The sequence below is a fragment of the Colius striatus genome, chromosome 9, assembly GCF_028858725.1.
Source record: "Colius striatus isolate bColStr4 chromosome 9, bColStr4.1.hap1, whole genome shotgun sequence".
In the NCBI taxonomy this organism is placed as follows: Eukaryota; Metazoa; Chordata; class Aves; order Coliiformes; family Coliidae; genus Colius; species Colius striatus.
Genome location: NC_084767.1, coordinates 12,364,982 through 12,379,555, shown reverse-complemented (window position 1 = coordinate 12,379,555; position 14,574 = coordinate 12,364,982). Strand labels below are relative to the sequence as shown.

General features: G+C 57.7%; 1 protein-coding gene across 1 annotated transcript; it reads left to right on the top strand.

Annotated features, from left to right (window-relative positions):
* Positions 1 to 2,549: 2,549 nt before the first annotated feature.
* LOC133626104 (protocadherin gamma-B5-like) lies at positions 2,550 to 5,107 on the top strand. The gene has a single exon (XM_062002771.1). It carries the CDS (start codon positions 2,603 to 2,605, stop codon positions 5,105 to 5,107), a length of 2,505 nt encoding a protein of 834 aa, XP_061858755.1. The 5' UTR covers positions 2,550 to 2,602.
* The last annotated feature ends 9,467 nt before the right edge of the window (positions 5,108 to 14,574 follow it).

Here is a 14,574-nt window from a genome sequence, read left to right as displayed (position 1 = left end):
CTGATGACGTGTGGAAAACAGATCTGTTACATGAGGTAGGGAGAAGTTGTCTGTGCAAGTTTTCTTTTGATGAGCTCTGTCTGTAAATGATGATCAATCGTAACCATGGGAGCTGTGAAGGGTTTGAGGAGTCTTGGGGATGTTGTATGTGAGGAGGTATTTGTGGAGACAAGGCACATGTTTTCTTAAAGCCCGAGCTTCATTGATTCACTAAAGAAAATGTGTCTGAAAGTGTCTTACTTTTGACTATCCCACTGCTGAAATTCCAACTGGCCAAGCTGTGGGTACCACAGGTTGTTTTCCTGTTGCATGACTACCCTGACCGGTAGTTATTGACCAGAGACATACACTTTGTGTGATGATTTGGGCATCGTGTATCTTCTAAGTTGTCTGATGCGTAGGATGATCATGACTTTGACCTGATACTTCCAGGACTGAGTCATTACTGGAGCTGCTTCTTGCTTATGCCCTTGAGTACATTTTGTTTCTTTAAATTAGTGTGATGAGCAGAGAAATCTCTGTGCCAGTGTCTGTGTTGTGATCTTGTCCTCAGGTGTGGAAAAGTTCTACATGCAACTTTTCCTTCAGTGGAATGTGTCTGCAAAAATAGCTTTCCTGTTGCCTAATGCTTGGTCAGTGTGAAAACCTCTGTCCTGTGACAGGGCAGTTGAAAAAGATTGCTGTGACAAAGATGGCATTTGAAATGCCTAAAAGCTGTAAAAATGGTGTAAGAGTTCATCTTCTTGCTGTTCTATAAAGGCTACAGTTGTGGTTCCAAGCTGTGGTGCCTTCTCTTCTGCAGCTTTACCATTGTTTCCTTGTTTCTTGTCCCAGCCATGGCACAATCTGTCATGTTGGGTTGGGAAGGAGTTCCCATCATACTTCGACAATGTTCACCTGCTCAGGCAGAGACTTTGTCATACTTCTTTGATTGAAATGGTTGTTTCCTGTGGCTGATGTGTGCACCATATACGTGCATGTGGAATGATGTTACATGTGTAGAATTGTTCAGAAATCTTGTGTGAAGTCTCTTTTATCCATTGTATCTCTCTTTTTCATGTTGTAACACAGACTCCTGTCATAACTGTAGTTAAACTTTTCTATCAGGCTTTCAACCTGACAGAAATACTGACTTTGACCAGCTAAATCAGAATTTTAGGTGTGAGGAAAATGAAGTAGAAGCAAAAAGAGGATCTGAGAAGATCTTGGATACAGATAAGGCTTGGCTTGAGAAAGAGGCCTATGAGAAGCTGCCTTCCTAATTGTGGGAGATGAGGAAACCAGTGAGTAGAAAAACTACTGAGAGCTGTTGAGCATTTCTTAAAATGAACCTGCTGCTGTGTAGTCCGAAGTGAAGTTGTAAGGCTGTGCTTGGAGCATGTTATATGAATGACTACTCTCAGGGGTGAATTTCAACACCCGCCATGAAGACCAAGAACTGGGCACAGGGCTTTACCAACACTGGCCCAGTGTAGAACAAGAACTGATGCATTTCCAAAGATGACCCGCTCCCCCAGCCTTGTTATGTAGTTCAAAATGACCAAGTAGCCCTTTTAAATCTCTGCAAGTTGAGGCCTTGGTGACATTGCAGGTGTTTTAGGGGATGAGTTTTCAAGGCAAAGAATTTGGAAGTCACAACACCTACCCACACACAGTACCTGCACCAGTGAGATCAAGTGGAGGTTTTGTTTTTTGTATCAATCCTCAGAAATCATTGAAAGGCTTTCAGCTGCTTATGCTATGCTGAGATGGGATGGACAAATTATTGAGCCATTTCACTAAAAGCTCCTAAAATCACAGAGACAGAAATGTGAAGGGGAGCCTTATGGCAGGCCTTAGACTTTGGAGTTTCCACCAAGAGCACTGAAGATTTTTCTGGACGGGCAAAGAGATAGTGTCAGGATGTGCACAGCACAAAAGAGCTGTCCTTTGTGTTTCTCTGCCTGGGGTATAGTGCCATTGGTTTGAATTCAGTTCCACTACCTTTCCAGCCTTCATGTTTCTTTCCGAATGTTAATTACTCCAAATAAAACATGAGCACTCCAGGGTAAGATGAAATTCAGCCATTTGCATAGACATACATCATCTTGTGGATGAAACATTAGCAAAGGCTGAGAACAAGCATGAGGACACTTATTCATGATACTTTCCTCTTAAGTGTAGAGTGTACTATTACACTAAAATGTGTCTACTGCAGCTACAAAGGTCTTGAGTGGGAGACAGCCGTGGTTATAATGATGAAGGTACATGGTAGATACTGGTCAGGGTATCTTTTTTACCCCGAGGAAAGACCACAAAACCCCATTCATAGAGACAAGGAGCCCGAACCCCGCTTCGCGGCCATCGCTCGGCTGCAGTGGCGTCGCGGCGCCTCCGGGTGCCGCTGTTGGCCGACGCGCAGCGGCGCTGGAGCCGGAGCCGCCGCCGCCGCAGCCGCGTCCTGTCCCCGCCGGCTGCTCGCTCGCCCGGCGCCGGACACAGCAGCAGCTCCCGGGCAGCAGAAGCGAGAGGCAGCGCCGAGGTCGCTGTTTGCCGAGACCGGCTGGAAGGAAGGCACCGAAGGCAGCGGCAGGACAGAGGAGCGCGGCCGGAGCTGGCGAGAATGGCGAGCCCGCATCGGCAGAGGCGGCGGGGAACAGCCGGGCGGGTGCTGCTGCCCGCGTTGCTGCTGGGCTTGTGCTGCCGGGCGGCGCCGGAGCGGATCCGCTACTCCATCCCCGAGGAGCTGGGCAGAGGCTCGCTGGTGGGGCCGCTGGCGCGGGACCTGGGGCTGAGCCCGGCCGAGCTGCCGGTACGCAAGCTGCAGCTGGCATCTGCCGCTGCAAGACCGGCGAAATACTTTACCTTGAACGAGAAGGACGGGAAGCTGTACGTGAGCCAGAGGCTGGATCGGGAGGAGATGTGCGGCGAGGCGGCGTCCTGTTCCGTCAGCTTCGAGGCGCTGGTGCAGAACCCGCTGAACGTTTTCCATGTCGAGGTGGCCATCCAGGACATCAATGACAATGCCCCGGCCTTCAGCAAGGCTGCTCTGGACCTTGAGATCGGTGAATGGACGCTTCCTGGTGCTCGTTTTCCGCTGGAGACTGCCCAAGATGCTGACGTGGGCAGCAATTCGCTGCTGACTTACCAGCTCTCTAGCGACCCGTCCTTCACTCTGGCCATGAATAAGGGCCCAGATGGAATCTACCAGCCGGAACTAGTGCTGGAGAGAGCTTTGGACCGGGAGAACCAAAGCTCTTTTCATCTGGTGCTGACGGCACTGGATGGTGGCGATCCCGTGAGGTCCGGAACTGTGCAGGTTCGCATCAACGTGATGGACGCCAACGACAACGCGCCCGTGTTCGGCAAAAGCACCTACGAGGCGCGAGTGCGGGAGAATCTGCCAGCAGGGTCGCTGGTGCTGCGTGTGCGGGCAACAGATGCAGATGCGGGCTCCAACGGACAGATATTCTACTCCTTCAGCAACGTCCCAGACAGCGTCCGTGCACTGTTCAGTGTCAACAGCGAGAGCGGGGAGGTCCGGACGACGGGGCCACTGGATTTCGAGAACAAGAGCAGATATAGCTTTGGCGTGGAGGCACGCGACGGCGGCGGCCTTAAGGCTCATTGCAAGGTGCAGATAGACATCGTGGACGATAACGACAACGCACCCGAGATCAAGTTGCTGTCAGTGTCGAGCCCAGTGCCCGAGGACGCGCCGTCGGGCACGGTAGTGGCGGTCCTGAACGTGAACGATCCGGATTCTGGCGAGAACGGTCAGGTGTGGTGCGAACTCTCAGGCGAGGCGCCACTGTCGCTGGTGGCAGCGTCGTCGAGCGGCTCCTATAAGGTGGTGACGTCGAGAGCGCTGGACCGGGAGCAGGCGCCCGAGCACCGCGTGACGGTGGTGGCCAGGGACCGGGGCAGCCCGTCGCTGTCGAGCAGCGCGACGCTGGTGCTGGAGGTGTCGGACGTGAACGACAACGCGCCGGTGTTCGAGGAGGCCGCGTACAGCGCCTACGTGTCGGAGAACAACGCGGTGGGCGCGCCGGTGGTGCGCGTGGTGGCGCGGGACGCGGACGCGGGCGCCAACGGGCGCGTGAGCTACGCGCTGGCGGGCGGCAGCGCGGGCGCGGCGGCGTACGTGTCGGTGGAGGCGCGGAGCGGCGAGCTGTACGCGCAGCGCTCCTTCGACTACGAGCAGTGCCGCGAGTTCGCGGTGACGGTGCGGGCGCAGGACGGCGGGGCGCCGGCGCGGAGCTCCACGGCCACGGTGCGCGTGTTCGTGCTGGACCGCAACGACAACGCGCCGCGGGTGCTGTGGCCGGCGCCGGCAGCCGGAGCGGGGGCGGCCGCGGCGGCGTCGTCGGCGTCGGGTCCGTTCGAGGTGGTGCCGCGGTCGGCCGAGGCCGGGTACCTGGTGGCCAAGGTGGTGGCGGTGGACGCGGACGCGGGGCGCAACGCGTGGCTGTCGTACGAGCTGGTGTCGGGGCCGGCGGAGCCGGCGCTGTTCCGCGTGGGGCTGCACAGCGGCGAGGTGCGCACGGCGCGGGCCGTGTCGGAGAGGGACGCGGCCAAGCAGCGGCTGGTGGCCGTGGTGAAGGACCACGGGCAGCCGGCGCTGTCGGCCACGGCCACGCTGCACGTGGTGCTGGCCGAGAGCTTGCAGGAGGCGCTGCCGGAGCTGAGCGAGCGGCCGGCGGGCGGCGAGGCGGCGGCGGAGCTGCAGTTCTCGCTGGTGCTGGCGCTGGCGCTGCTCTCCGCCCTCTTCCTGCTGAGCGTGGCGCTGGCCGTGCTGGCGCGGCTGCGCCGGGCCGGGCCGCCCGCCGTCCTGCGCTGCCTGGGCGCGCAGCGCTTCTCCGTGGCCGGCGCCGCCTTCCCGGCCGACTTCTGCGAGGGCACCTTGCCCTACTCCTACAACCTGTGCGTGGCGCCGGCCCGCGCCGTGCCCGAGGCCGCTTGGCCGCCGCCGCCGCTGCCCAGCGTGCCGGCGGAGGAGCTTCTGGGCGGGGAGCCGTGCGGGAAGCGGAGCCCGAGCGGCAGCGCCTTAGCGGGAGAGCCGCCCGCCGATCCCGACGCACCGCAGGTCAGTAAGCGCACGCGCTCCTTGACTTCGAGCCTTCCCTAAGCACGTGCTGGTGATGTGCCCTGGTGTATTTCTTTGTCTACTGTGGCCCTTAGTGCCGATCTCTGATTTTGATTTTGCGGTTAAAGTTTGGCTGTGTTCAATGGCAGAGATGTGGTGAAGCTCTGAGTTGTCATAAGGTGATGCTGGGCATTGGTAAGGCGAAAACGTAGTCTACAAATGTTATGCATTGTAAAATGATGTGCGTGAGTATCGATGAACATGTTTCTTTACTGTGTAGTATGAGATGCTATATCTTTCTATCTCTCCATTTCTTCTTCATTTCCCTGGTTATTCTGGATGGAACATTACGACGTGTATTTCTATGAAGGAAGAGCAGACTGGAGTCACTGGTGCTGCTTTGTCCTTTGGTGGTCAGAGCTTTAGGTTCAGCTGGGAGGTTTTGAATACAACTGTCGTAGTTAGTTAGTAACAGTGAATGCTGTAAATTGAATGTTGCGCATCACTAAAAAAAAATTCAGTGGACGCTTGGACAAGTTTCCTTCCTTATTTTTTTCTACCTACTGTATTTGGATATGGCTGGTGAGTGGATACACACCCATTGATTTCCAAAGGAAAGATCTCTGCTTTCTAAGTGAACAGAAAGATTAGAGTATTTCGTTCTTAGTAAGAGTTCCCTGTCTCCTCCAAATGTTTTGTCTCGGAATTATCACGAATTCACATTCTAACAGATAAGGCAATAGACTCATTGTCATTTTTCTTAAACGTGTGTGCTGTCTTCATGAAGGGTTAGTTGCATTTTGTAGCTCTTACGTATTGTTACTCTTACTGTTATCTATTAATGAGAGAGAAGAATGTTGCCCATGCCTTCTAGGGTGATGCAGGATGCCTAAGCAATCCCAGCTAATGAAGAGCAGTACTGTCACTTTCTTCAGGCTTTAAATGTCTGGTCTCACTCAATTATCGCCGTGCAGTTAATTTGAAGAGCATTTCCTATTGAGTATTTGAAGCCAAGTTCCTTCACGTGGCCTGATATCGTTATTTCCCGGGGCTGTATGTTTGATTATCACATGTTGTATCTCAGCATCACTTTCCTTTTGCTGTCCTTGTAGAAGTCATTTCAAACGTCTCTGCTGCAACACAGCAAATATGCCTGCTGTGGTTTGGGACTGATGGAATAGGGCTGATGATATTCTGCACGTTGAAAGAAGCGGAAAAAAAATCCCTTCACTTAGAAGGTCAATAGCAAAAGCTGGTTCGCGTGGGGTGGGAAAAACACGACCATGGGCCGCCCTAGCCTTCGTCTTGTAAGGGAACGCCTAAAAAATGACACAACAGGGGGCTGGAGCAAAGGGGAGTGGGGAGATCCGTGTTGATAGCAAAGCGATGTTTCAATGTTCGTACTGTGGTCCCCACGAGCTGTCGGTGGGTACCGGCGGTCGGGCAGCGGAGATCTCCGCTCGGTACCTGCAATGCCGGGAGGAGGCTGCGGGCGCCGCTGTTGACCGAGGAGGAGCGAGAGGAAGGCCGGAGCGCTGCCGGCAGCCCCGCCCGCTGCGGCCCGGCTCGCTCGCTCGCTGCCGGTGTGTGTGGGCGGCCGGGCGGTCTGCGAGCGGCCTCACGGTGCGGAGCCGAGCTGCAGCGAGGCGGAGGGGCCGGCGGCAGCGGCCGGCAGCGGCAACACAAAGAGGGAGCCCGAGCGGGAGTCCGATCGGCAACGGGTCGGTGTCGGCGGAGCCGCGGCAGCGATGTGTTGGGTGGGGAGGCGCTGGGGCCGGAGGGAGCGAGCCCTGCTGTGGTGCGTGCTGCTGGCGGCGTGGGAGGTGGCGCGGGGGCAGCTGCGCTACTCGATTCCCGAGGAGATGCCGAAGGGCTCGTTCGTGGGCGACGTGGCCAAGGACCTGGGGCTGGAGCTGCCGGCGCTCCGCGACGGTGTGTTCCGCATCTTGGACAAAGGTAGGACGCAGTATTTCTCCCTGCACGGGAAGACGGGACATTTGGTGACGGCGGAGAGAATAGACAGAGAGAAGCTGTGTCGGTTCGTGGAGCGATGTGTGCTGCGCTGTGAGGTGATAGTGGAGGGAGAAATGCAGGTTTACGGCATCGAAGTGGAAATCACAGACATTAATGACAACGCTCCTGGCTTCAAGGAAATTGAGACTGAGGAGAGGATAAGAGAATTGACAGCCCCGGGATCGCGATTTCCCCTGTCTGAAGCTGTCGATCCGGACTCGGGGCGGAATTCCCTGCAGAAGTACGAGCTGAGTGGTGACGAGCATTTCTCACTCGCCGTGCAGGCGGGTCCCGGAGGCGATCAGCGTCCCGAGTTGGTGCTGGCGAAGGCGCTGGACCGAGAGGAAGCGGCGTTCCACGAGCTGGTGCTGAGGGCGATGGACGGCGGTGAGCCATCGCGGACGGGCACGGCGCGGATCCGCGTGACGGTGCTGGACGCGAACGACAACGAGCCCGTGTTCAGCCAGGCGGAGTACACGGTGCGTGTGCCGGAGGACGTGCCCGTGGGTTCCACTCTCGTCACTGTCACAGCCACAGACGCTGACGAGGGGCTGAACGGGCAAATTAAATACTTTTTGAAGAAAGCGAACGACATAGCATCGCAGATTTTCCATCTGGACTCTGAAACGGGAGCGATCACGCTAGTGCAGAGCCTGGACTTCGAGGAAGGAGACTCGCACGAACTCGAGGTGCAGGCACGGGACGGCGGCGAGCTTTTTGACACTGCAAAAGTTGCAATCATGGTGACAGACGTCAATGACAACAAACCTGAACTGACAGTGTCAACGACGATGAGTGAGATCTCTGAGGACGCGCCGCCGGGAACAGTGGTGGCTCTGCTGCACGTGCAGGACAGGGACTCGGGGGCGAACGGAGAGGTGCGATGCAGCATCGCCGAACGCCTGCCGTTCCGACTGGAGAAGTCCTTTGAAGACTACTACCGCATGGTGACGGTGCGGGAGCTGGATCGAGAGGAGATGCCGGAATACAACGTGACGGTGCAGGCGGCGGACGGCGGGTCGCCGGCACTGCGGAGCAGCGCGGTGCTGGCGCTGCGGGTGCTGGACGTGAACGACAACGCGCCGGTGTTCGAGCAGGCGCGGTACAGCGGCCGCGTGTCCGAGAACAACGCGGCGGGCGCGCTGGTGCTGACGGTGCGGGCGGCGGACGCGGACTGGGGGCAGAACGCGCGCGTGCGGTACCGGCTGCGGGAGGGGCGCGTGCGGGGCTCGCCGCTGTCGTCGTACGTGTCGGTGCAGGCGGAGACGGGCGCGCTGTACGCGCTGCGGTCGTTCGACTACGAGGAGGTGCGCGAGCTGGAGCTGTGGGTGGTGGCGGAGGACGGCGGCGCGCCGGCGCTGAGCAGCAACGCGTCGGTGCGGCTGTCGATCGTGGACGAGAACGACAACGCGCCGCAGGTGCTGTACCCGCCGGCGGCGGGGGCGGGCGCGGGCGCGGGCTGGGCGGGCGTGGAGCTGGCGCCGCGCTCGGCCGAGCCCGGCGCGCTGGTGGCCAAGGTGGTGGCGGTGGACGCGGACGCGGGGCAGAACGCGTGGCTGTCGTACGAGCTGGCCAAGGCGACGGAGCCGGGGCTGTTCCGCGTGGGGCTGCACAGCGGCGAGGTGCGCACGGCGCGCTTCCCGCTGGCCCGCGACGCGGCGCGGCAGAGCCTGGTGGTGCTGGTGAAGGACCACGGGCGGCCGGCGCTGTCGGCCACGGCCACGCTGACGGTGGTGCTGGCCGAGAGCGTGGCCGAGCTGCTGGCGGAGCTGGGCAGCGCGGCGGCTTCGGCGCCGGCCGAGCCGGCCGCCAGCCTGACGCGCTGGCTGGTGCTGGCCGTGGCGGCCGTGTCCTGCCTCTTCGTCGCCTTCCTGCTGCTGCTGCTGGCGCTGCGCCTGCGGCGCTGGCACCGCTCGCGGCTGCTGGCTGCGGACGGCGGCGCTTTTCGCGGCGTCCCGGCCTCACAGTTCGTGGGCATCGACGGCGTCCGCGCCTTCCTGCACTCCTACTCGCACGAGGTGTCGCTCACAGCCGACTCGCGCAAGAGCCAGCTCCGCTTCTCGGCCGGCAGCTGCTGCGACACGCTGCCGGCGCGCCCGGCGCCCGACGAGCCCGCGCCGCTGCTCGGGGAGGACCCTGCTGTCGCTGCCCCGGTGAGTTCTTCCTGACAGTTTTTATTCGCGTCTCTTTGCATTTCATTACTTCTCTGCCCATTTCTGTCTATTTTCTGTGCGTGCTGAGCTTGTGTTGCTAGCAGAGAAAAGTTTTGTCCATCAGCTGGTGGCTCTTGATGCTGAGAGGGAACACTTCGGGTTGTGTCTTAGCGAGGTATTTTATTTGGGAGGCAGGAGGAATGGGGCTGCTTTGGGTTTCCATTTCGTTAGAGGCCGGGTTTGTGTTTTTCTCACATCCCGACTGTGTTACACACTGCTCACTACCTGTCTCTCCTGGATGGCAGCCCCTCATTTACTTTTAGACTCTTGATAGTTCTTCCATACATATGCATGAGGTCTGTGGACGTTCTTTTGTCATTTCTCAGAGATTTTTTCTGTGTAACTGTCCCTATGATGGAAGGTGCTTGTAAATGACAAAGGTCAAAAGACATTATGTGAATTTTTTAAGTATTGGAGATGCAAGTCCCCTGAGCTATGTGTGAGGGCCTATTGAAGGATACAAGAGACTTGTTCCTTTGGTTTGGTGCCCATCTGTGTTGTCATGTGATGCGAGTTTCTTCTCCTCAAGGAAGTGTGGCCTAAGACGTGTTACTTGAGCTGTATGAGAAGCCCTGAGAAGTTCAGTGCGTTGTCATGATATATTTAATAATTTTGTTTAGTTAGGAATATAATGATGGGAGTTTTGGGAGTAGCTGAGTGATTATTCACTCATTTCTCTAAAGCTGGATTGGGTATTTTCCCAAATGGCAGCAGCCTACAAGAGCATATTCCCATTGCATGGTGTTCCATGTGAGATATTCCTAAATTCTTGCTCTGCCTTGCCTTGCCTTGCCTTACCTGTGGTGATGAGGTGAAGGTGGTCTTCTGTGGGTCTGAAGCCTGAAAATTAAATGCTTTTCCCAGCCTTGGACAACCTTCCAATGTTCTTAATGGCTTTTGCTCCTATGAAGGAGGTTTTGTTTGATAGGAATTAAAAGAATAGTAGGGTATTTTTTTAGCCAACCTTGAATATATGTATATATATATTTGAAGCATGTGTTGAGGAAGCTACTCTATAATATGCATTGTTATGTCAAATACATCTTTTTCTTTGAATGGTAATTCATGGGTGTAGGTGTAAACTCTGCATTAATGGTTGCAGAGTCCCATTTGGAATGTGTGATGCTGATGACTTTGAGCTGTGTTCCGCGTTTGCCCTTGAAAACTGTTTGTGTTCCAGCTTTTGTCCGTTACCGTTTGTCCTATCACTGGACACAACCAAAGAGTGGTGCCCCGTCCTCTTGACATGTACCTCTTAAATACTCGTAATTATTAATGAGATACTCAACCTGTTGTGATTCTTGTTCTTTGTAAGATTTCATGCACAACTCCTCATTTATTCAGTGGTGTCTGCCTTGAAAGTTAGTACCTGTCTTCCCTGTTGCATGATATTTGAGCACACTGCAGCATTGTGTCTGCACAGAGACAGGAAGGTTGGAGAGTTCACTGTGTAGTTTTCAGTGTCTAAAAGGAAGGCATAAATGTTCACTTGTTATGTGGGTCCCATAGGTGTGATCTTTTGCATGTTCCTTTATTATCAAAGAAATTACTTGAACTGTGGTTTTGCTCTGGAGTGTGAACTTCTGTGTGATCCTCCTATTTATGTTTTACTGACTAGATACTCCTCCGGTGTACAGCTGACATAATCTGAAATGTCTATGATGCCTTGACTTCTGTAGGTGTCCAGTTTACTCTTGTTGCTTCACGTTTTCTGGGGCTCACTTTGACTGATGGTCCTTAAAAGTGGAGATCTGTTAAATTACCAGGCCAGAGCGCATTTTTGCAAACATAATCTGTAAGTGTACAAGTGCCAAGACAAAGAATTGTGGCTTATATATGGCTCAAAGTTGGGTACTGTCACAGTTGAAGGAAAGGCCTTGAACACAGAGCAATGAGGGTGAGAGGCTGGATCTCAGCTAGGAAAACTGATGGCTCAATGTGGTTATGGCTGAGCAATGGTTTGATTTCATGCCTGGTGCCAAGGTGTGTGTCATGTTCTGATCCTGGTTTCTTTGTCCTGAAAGGTGCTGACAGTCCCCCATCAATAAAGTATTTGTGTAGGGACTCCTTGGAAGAAATACTCCAGACCTTTCATGTTTCTTCCCAGATGGATGAGCACAGATGTATCTCCTTTCTTCATACAGAGGTGAAAATATCTGTTTGTGAAGTCTGTAGTGTGATGGTGCTACGTATCAGAGAGAAAAGGTGTGGGCAACTGTCACTTTGATAACAAATGTTTGTAAATTACGAGGGTCAAAAAAACCATGTATATTGTGAAGAGTTAGAAAGGGCTCTTAGGTCTCATCTCTGAGGCTCCTCTATGGAACCTTCTTTATCCCTCTATATCTCAGTGTAACACTTTGATGGACAATTGCATTCAATTGCATGGCCTTCAGAGATATACCTGGTGCTGAAGAGGAAACATTAGCAAAGTCTGAAAACATGCTTGAGTACACTTATTTCTACTTAGTATTATTTATCAGTGTTTGATAGAGTGTAATACCATTTCAAAAGCCTACTGCAGCTACAACGGCCTCTCGAGTAGGAGACAGCCGTTTTTACAATCATGAGAGTTCACGCTAGACGCTAGTGCTCTGATCTTATTTATCAAAAGAGAGGTCGAAAAGCTTTATGGATGTAGACCAAGAGCCCGAACCCCGCCTCGCGGCCATCGCTCGGCTGCAGTGGCGTCGCGGCGCCTCCGGGTGCCGCTGTTGGCCGACGCGGAGCAGCTGGAGCCGGAGCCGCCGCCGCCGCAGCCGGAGCCGCCATCGCGTCCTCTCCCCGCCGCCTGCTCACTCGCCCGGTGTCGGACACAGCAGCAGTTCCCGGGCAGCAGAAGCGAGAGGCAGCGCCGAGGTCGCTGTTTGCCGAGACCGGCTGGAAGGAAGGCACCGAAGGCAGCGGCAGGAGGGAGGAGAGCGGCCGGAGCTGGCGAGAATGGCGAGCCCGCATCGGCAGAGACGGCGGGGAACAGCCGGGCGGGTGCTGCTGCCCGCGTTGCTGCTGGGCTTGTGCTGCCGGGCGGCGCCGGAGCGGATCCGCTACTCCATCCCCGAGGAGCTGGGCAGAGGCTCGCTGGTGGGGCCGCTGGCGCGGGACCTGGGGCTGAGCCCGGCCGAGCTGCCGGCACGCAAGCTGCAGCTGGCGTCTGCTGCTGCAAGACCGACGAAATACTTTACCGTGAGCGAGAAGGACGGGAAGCTGTACGTGAGCCAGAGGCTGGACCGGGAGGAGATGTGCGGAGAGGCGGCGTCCTGCTCTGTCAGCTTCGAGGCGCTGGTGCAGAACCCGCTCAACGTTTTCCATGTCGAGGTGGCCATCCAGGACGTCAACGACAACGCCCCGCGCTTCCTGCGAGACACATTCCAGCTGGAGATCAACGAGTTGACTTCTCCCGGTGCCCGTTTTGCCTTGGGCGTCGCTGAGGACGCGGACGTAGGCAGCAACTCTCTACAGGGCTACGAGCTGGAAGCCAACGGGTACTTTGCGGTGGAGATGAAGGAGAGACAAGACGGAAGCAAACTTGCGGAGCTGGTCCTACTCCGAAGTCTCGACCGTGAGACCGAGTCGAGGCTGCAGCTGGTGCTGACGGGGCTGGACGGCGGCGATCCGCCCCGGAGTGGCACAGCTCAGCTCTGCATCAACGTCACTGACGCCAACGACAACGCGCCCGTGTTCGCGCAGGAGCGGTACCGCGTGACCTTGCAAGAGGACGCGCCGCCGGGCTCGACGGTACTTAAAGTTTCCGCCTCAGACGCCGACGCTGGCAGCAATGCTCGCATAGTCTATGCTTTCGGGGAGGCACCAACAAAGTTACTTCAGAAGTTCGTGGTGCATTATGAGAGCGGTACCATCACGCTGCGAGAAGCGTTGGACTTTGAGGAGACGCGGGGCTACATGCTGCTGGTAGAGGCCCGGGACGGGGGTGGTCTGGTGGCTCATTGCGAAGTGGAGGTGGAGGTGCTGGATGTGAACGACAACGCGCCCGAGGTGATAGTGACGTCAGTGTCGAGCCCGGTGCCCGAGGACTCGCCCTTGGGCACGGTGGTGGCCCTCTTAAACGTGAACGATCCGGACTCTGGCGACAACGGTCAGGTGTCGTGCGAACTGTCGGGCGAGGCGCCGCTGTCACTGGTGGCGTCGTCTTCGGGCGGCTCGTATAAGGTGGTGACGTCGAGCGCGCTGGACCGGGAGCAGGCGCCCGAGCACCGCGTGACGGTGGTGGCCAGGGACCGGGGCAGCCCGTCGCTGTCGAGCAGCGCGACGCTGGTGCTGGAGGTGTCGGACGTGAACGACAACGCGCCGGTGTTCGAGGAGGCCGCGTACAGCGCCTACGTGTCGGAGAACAACGCGGTGGGCGCGCCGGTGGTGCGCGTGGTGGCGCGGGACGCGGACGCGGACGCCAACGGGCGCGTGAGCTACGCGCTGGCGGGCGGCAGCGCGGGCGCGGCGGCGTACGTGTCGGTGGAGGCGCGGAGCGGCGAGCTGTACGCGCAGCGCTCCTTCGACTACGAGCAGTGCCGCGAGTTCGCGGTGACGGTGCGGGCGCAGGACGGCGGGGCGCCGGCGCGGAGCTCCACGGCCACGGTGCGCGTGTTCGTGCTGGACCGCAACGACAACGCGCCGCGGGTGCTGTGGCCGGCGTCGGCAGAAGGAGCGGCCGCGGGGGCTGCGGCGTCGTCGGCGTCGTCGTCGGGTCCGTTCGAGGTGGTGCCGCGGTCGGCCGAGGCCGGGTACCTGGTGGCCAAGGTGGTGGCGGTGGACGCGGACGCGGGGCGCAACGCGTGGCTGTCGTACGAGCTGGTGTCGGGGCCGGCGGAGCCGGCGCTGTTCCGCGTGGGGCTGCACAGCGGCGAGGTGCGCACGGCGCGGGCCGTGTCGGAGAGGGACGCGGCCAAGCAGCGGCTGGTGGCCGTGGTGAAGGACCACGGGCAGCCGGCGCTGTCGGCCACGGCCACGCTGCACGTGGTGCTGGCCGAGAGCTTGCAGGAGGCGCTGCCGGAGCTGAGCGAGCGGCCGGCGGGCGGCGAGGCGGCGGCGGAGCTGCAGTTCTCGCTGGTGCTGGCGCTGGCGCTGCTCTCCGCCCTCTTCCTGCTGAGCGTGGCGCTGGCCGTGCTGGCGCGGCTGCGCCGGGCCGGGCCGCCCGCCGTCCTGCGCTGCCTGGGCGCGCAGCGCTTCTCCGTGGCCGGCGCCGCCTTCCCGGCCGACTTCTGCGAGGGCACCTTGCCCTACTCCTACAACCTGTGCGTGGCGCCGGCCCGCGCCGTGCCCGAGGCCGCT